This window comes from Psammomys obesus, unplaced genomic scaffold (genome assembly GCF_907164565.1).
Source record: "Psammomys obesus unplaced genomic scaffold, mPsaObe1.curated_primary_1811, whole genome shotgun sequence".
NCBI lineage: Eukaryota > Metazoa > Chordata > Mammalia > Rodentia > Muridae > Psammomys > Psammomys obesus.
The window spans coordinates 1-5,948 of record NW_026590297.1 but is presented as its reverse complement, the minus strand read 5'-3'; the positions used below and the strand labels follow the sequence as shown (position 1 = coordinate 5,948).

Here is a 5,948-nt window from a genome sequence, read left to right as displayed (position 1 = left end):
TATGAATTGAAACAATAAGATAATATATTTTTATTACACAATCCACTTCAATTACATGAAATAGATCATCTAGTTGTAAAATTTATGTCTGCATATTAGTGCATTTTCTGTGACTAAACACAATGTCTAAGGCAACTTCCAAATGTGTTTACTTTGCTTTATGATTGGAGAGGATATGGGATCACTATAAATTGGGCAAGACAAGTGTCTTATGTGTCTGTGAAAGTAGGAAGCTTGGAGCTCACAACCTCCACCTGCAACATGAAGCAGAGAGTAGTAACTATAGATGGTATGCAGCTGAAAACTATCAAGCCCACCCCAAGTAACATACTTTCTCCAGTAGGGATACAAAACTGAAAAGGATTCATTTCTCTGATTTCATACCTACATGTTTCATTTCTGTTACATGAAGGAATTCATGATGAAGACAACATTTTTAAATAAGACTGTAGTTGCCTCAACACCTGAATTCAGTAATGAATGCTTATACAAGTAAAACATTCATGAGTAAACATATATTTAAGAATTTGCTTTAATTTCCCTTATGTGATAACAGTTTGTCTTTGTGTTTATGTGCCTGTCCATTCTAGTTTCCAAGTAGACTATACCCACTGATTTTCTCATACCAGGGATTATGGAAAGTTGTCAAAAACCTGACCTAGGTCCTGGGAATGAACTTGTCTTAACTGCAAAGCCATGTATCTAGAACTGTCAATATCTTAAAACTTAATATATCATCTTGATGTCAGGAAGTAGAAAAGAATTCTTTTAAGAGAGCAATCTTATTTATGCAAAAGAGTTTATTACTTGGGAAATAATAAATGTATTCATTTCCAAGAAAGAAACTATTTTGAATCTGTTTTTATCTTAGCCCTGGAAGAAGTAATTATTTACCATGTTCACTTAATTGTAATGGAGATCACCACTTGTGGTTATGGTCTGAATATTGAAACATTGGCGTAGGTATTGAATTTGCTGTGTGTGTAGCAAATCCATACACAGAAGTGTATTAGGTTGTTCTGACATTCCTTCTGTGGTGGCTGTTCGTGTTCTAATGCATTTCCACTTGGTTATAGGTATTTTTCTGCTGCAATGTATAGAATTGGATCCCCATCATCTATCTGCTCCATTGCTTATTTATATCAAGCAGTGTGAGATCATAGTTTTCAAGGGAGGGTCTCTGAGAACTTGTACTTTTTTATGTTTTCACAAATTCATTTAAGATGTTTGTTTTTAAGCCTTGCTTGCATCTCAATAATTAATTAATGCTTAATAGTTTGTGTGTATGTATGTATGTGTGTATATATATATATATATATATATATATATATATATATATATGTATATATATATAGTTTGAAGTTTCATACTTCTACATGTTCCCATATTTACCATATGGCACATCATCTTGAAGTATTGCCTTCTAAGAGATTTATCTAGAGGTGATAGTTAATGTAACAGCAATGAGATTTCTTTCAAAATACCATGTTGTGTGAGTAATGAAATATTCATTCTTAGGCTATTACAGATATATGAAGAGTGTGATACTTTATGATTTCTATTTTGGTTGTTGTTATATGATCTTCAAGTTTATGTTGTCTCTTTTTTTACATTTAGTATAATTTTATTGCTTAGCTTATTAACCAGAGGCATACCCCTGTGTCCAAAAATAAGTCTACATAAGTGCCACCAGAAGTGACTCCAATCTTTGTCACATCCCAAACACCCACCCTGGCAAGTCTGGAACTGCAGCACCTCCCTTCCATTTTCAAGAATTAAAAGAGACAAACTGAATTTCCTAACTTCTTAAAGATCCTCCTACAAACAATTTTATTATAAATATTTTCTCTTGGAATAAACAAACACTGTATTCAGCACTATTCGCCAACTTGTTCTAAAGCAATAGAGAAAACATGGAATCAAGAACCATTTAGAAATCAAGATAAATAGCAAAGACTCCTGAGTGCCATGCTAAGTGTCTTTCTAGAAAAATAAAATAAACCCAGAAACTTAAACAGGGACACCCATCCCCACTAGCCTGTTGGATGAAAACAATGAGTTTGGTAATCACTCCTGTTCTGTAAACTGAACTCCTCCCCTCCGTCCGAGGAGCAGATGGGAAGGCAGTAAGTCTTCAGATTCCAAGCATCAAGGAAGATCTTGACCGTGTGTCTGCAAGTTTATTTAATGATAAAAATGTTCCCTATTTCCCAGGGGTAATGTCCGAGTAATCCTTCAGCACTCCAGCCAAGTGTTCATTGTGAGTCTTAAACCGCCACTTTTTCTGTGAAGCAGGCTTTTTCCTTCTCTGAAAAGAGGACACTTTCTTTGGTCCAGATTCCTGCATAGAAGAAATACCCTGTCGCTTCAGATACTCTTCAAGTTTCTCTTCATCCATTGAATCCACAGTGACACTCCTCCACAGTTTCTGGAATTCTTCATCCACAGAAAACTGACAGCTTTTATCATTGAAGAATAGTATTTTCTTTTTATCAGGACAATTTACAAATAGTATCTGGTCCCCTAAAACCTTGACAGCTTTCTGGGAATTAGGCAACCCCTCTTCTATGCCTTCTAGCAGAATTCCTCCTAATCCTCGCTGGTCATGGTTATCTAAAAGCCTGAGTAAGGCCTTCTTATCTTTCAAGTTGTACTTTGGCTTGAAGGCATATTTCCCATCTACTACTTCAATTTTGGGATTGTTTACTAAAGCCTCAGTCATTAGCCATTGTTTCTGCTTGAGTCCAATATCTAAGTGCTGTGTTTCATCCAAAATTTCTTCTAAAGTTAAAGGATGTGTATCTCCTCGCTGATGTGTTTTCATGTAATTCACAATCTTAGCAACAACGCCAAACTTATATCCAGAACTGCCAGTTAGAGCTTTCAAGTTAAATGATCCATTGCTATGATCCAGTGGTCTCTGTTTCAGTTTCTGCCTCAGCAGCTTCCCTCCTGATGGGCTACAACCTGCATTTTGTTTAAAGCCTCATGATCCTCCGTGTTCAACTTTTACATTCTTCTTCTTAGATGAGGAGGATGACTCAGAAGGCACAGTACATTTTTCTACCACAGGGGTGGAAAGAGCTCGTTTTTTGAACAGCTCTTGGTCTCTCAATAGGCTTGGATCCATAATGCTGCCGAAGGGGGGTCCAACCACTGGTCGAGGAGCCTGAGGCGGCCTATGTTGTCTCTTTTGCATACCACAAACACTCCCCACTGAGCTCATTGAGACTCATAAAACTTACTTGTAAAGTTACATCAATACACTATTGTCTTCTATTCTGATTATGAATATATTGTCATCTGAGGATGGAAGAAAATGAAATTATTTAAATAATAAATGCTACTTGTAAATGAAAATTATACACTCCTGTCTTGTTTTGGAATGTGATGGTTCTTACTTAGGAGTAAAGACTGTTAAGACTTTCTCAGAACTACAAGTGAATGTCAGAGAATTTTCTCAGTGGGTAAATTGAGTTATTGCTAAGCCTGATGATTTGAGCTCAATCCCTGAGTAGTCCATATCACTGCCACAGATTTTTCTAATGTTTCTATAGTTGGGCTGCTGTATATGCAAACTCACACACCAGCAGATACGTAAATAATTTTTCAGCCTAAATAAGGGCCAGTGTGGTCACTGGTCAAAAGACTCTTTGTGTTCCATGTCAATAACTTACATATGGGATGTAGATAATAAATAGCAATAAGTTGTACTCTCACTAGCACGTATACAACATAATGTATGTACACACAAACACACTCCAAAATTTTTAATTTTTTTTTATTTTTATTGATTGCAGTTTATTCACTTTGTATCCCTGCTATAGACCCTTCCTCATCCCCTCCCAATCCTACCCTCTCTCCCTCTTCTCCTATGCTCCTTCCCCAGTCCACTGATAAGGGATGTACTTCTCTCCTTCCATCTGAACCTAGTCTATCAGTTCTCATCCAAACTGTCTTCATTGTCTTTCTCTGTGGACTGGTTCCCCTCACAGACATAGGTGATCAAAGAACCAGGCACTGAGTTCATGTCAGAGACAGTCCTTGTTCCCATTACTAGGGTACCCTCTTGGACACTGAGCTGCAATAGGCTAATTCTGTCAGGGGTACTACATTATCTCCATTCGTGGTTCTTGTTTGGAGTATGAGTCTCCAAAAATTACTGTGCCCAGATTTTTTGGTTTTATTGCTCTCCTTGTGGAGCTCCTGTCCCCTCAGGTCTTTCTATCTCCCCCTTCTTTCATAAGATTACCTGCACTCTGCCCAAAGGTTGGTTATGAGTCTCAGCATCTGTTTTGATACCCTGCTGGATAGTCTTTCAGAGGCCCTCTGTGGTAGGCTCCTGTCCAGTTCCTTATTTTCTCCCTCTTCTGATGTCCATCCGTTTGCCTATCTGAATGAAGATTGAGCATCTTACCCAGGATCCTCCTTCTTGATTAGCTTCTTTAGCTGTACAGATTTTTAGTATGATTATCCTATATTATATGTCTAATATCCAGTTATAAATGATGAAATTAACAAAGCAATGTAGCCACTTAGAGAAGACAAACTATTTATAGAATGTGAAGACTTATTGCTGTTCATTAAAAGGAAAATGGTTCCTTTGTATATCTTATTTTATACTTTAATTCATTGATTCAAGGATAGACCACTTAAAAATCATTGCTTGGCTCAGAAGTGCATCCCTGTCATCCTAAACCTAGGATTCAGTAGCAGGCTGATCTCTCTGAGACTGAGGCCAGATTGTTCCACAGAGTATGTTCTCTGTTTGGTTTTGAGACACAATTTTTTGTGTAGCATTGGCTGTTCTGGACTCACATTGTACACCCAGTCGTCCTCAAAATCACATAAATCTGTGCCTCCTCCTCCTTGAGTGCTGGGATTAAAGGTATGTGCCACCATGCCCAGCTCCATGGACAGTTCTAAAACAGCCATAGCTATGTAGAAATATCATGTATCAAAATGATTTCAAAATGCAGACTATATTTCAAGTTATAGACTTTTTTCCTGAGGGATACTGTAAACAGGGATGTTAGAAGTTTTCTAAATTTGTGCTCTCTGTCCTTTGTGTGAGAAACATCCCCCTCATAGATTAGACATCATGATTACCAGATGGTATTGCCTTCTGTGCAATCTAATTTCATGACCTCATTTACTTCATTTTCAGTTAAGAACTTGTGGTCACAATTAAACAATTCAGGAGCATTTCTGTCCATTTTACACATATTTCCGCATGACTTTGAGCCAAGAGTGCCTTTTTATCTCTGATTTTACATTATCATCACATTCAGTATAGGGATTAATTTAGAATGGCTCTTTGTAGGGGAACCCACATTTGAACTTATCTATATGCCCTAAGTTAAATTATGGTGCTTGCTTTGTTGAAGAAAACCATTGCTTTGGAAAGAACTCTTATGCTCTTCTTGCCTGTGCCAGGAAAAACTCTTTCTCAGGTCTTGTGTCTTCGCTGGTGTAACAAAACACCAAAAGCACAGGCTCTAAGAGCAACTGTGCAATCAATAAATGGGACCTCATGAAACTGAAAAGCTTCTGTAAAGCAAAGAACCCTGTCTACAGATTGAGAAAGGATGTTCACTAACCCTATATCTGACAGAGGGCTAATATCCAGAATATATAGAGAACTCAAATTAAACAGCAAAAAATCAAGTAATCCAATTTAAAAAAGGGGGGGACAGAGCTAAACAGAGAATTCTCAATAGAAGAATATCAGATGGCAGAGAAACATTTAAAGAAATGCTCAATGTCCTTAGTCATCAGGGAAATGCAAATCAAAACAACCCTGAGATTTCACGTTACACCCATCAGAATAGCTAAGATCTAAAGCTTAAGTGACAGTACATACAGAAGAGGATGCTGAGAAAGAGGAACCCTCCTCCACTCCTGGTGGAAATATAAACTTGTAAAATCACTTTGGAAATCAATCTGGC

At 37.3% G+C, this 5,948-nt stretch overlaps 1 protein-coding gene across 1 annotated transcript; it reads right to left on the bottom strand.

The window, feature by feature from the left end:
- Nucleotides 1–2,096: 2,096 nt before the first annotated feature.
- On the bottom strand, nt 2,097–3,273 carry LOC129676431 (general transcription factor IIE subunit 2-like). The gene is given in 1 exon segment (XM_055606766.1): nt 2,097–3,273. A coding segment is annotated over 1 exon segment (1,023 nt). The 5' UTR covers nt 3,227–3,273; the 3' UTR covers nt 2,097–2,203.
- Nucleotides 3,274–5,948: the final 2,675 nt, after the last annotated feature.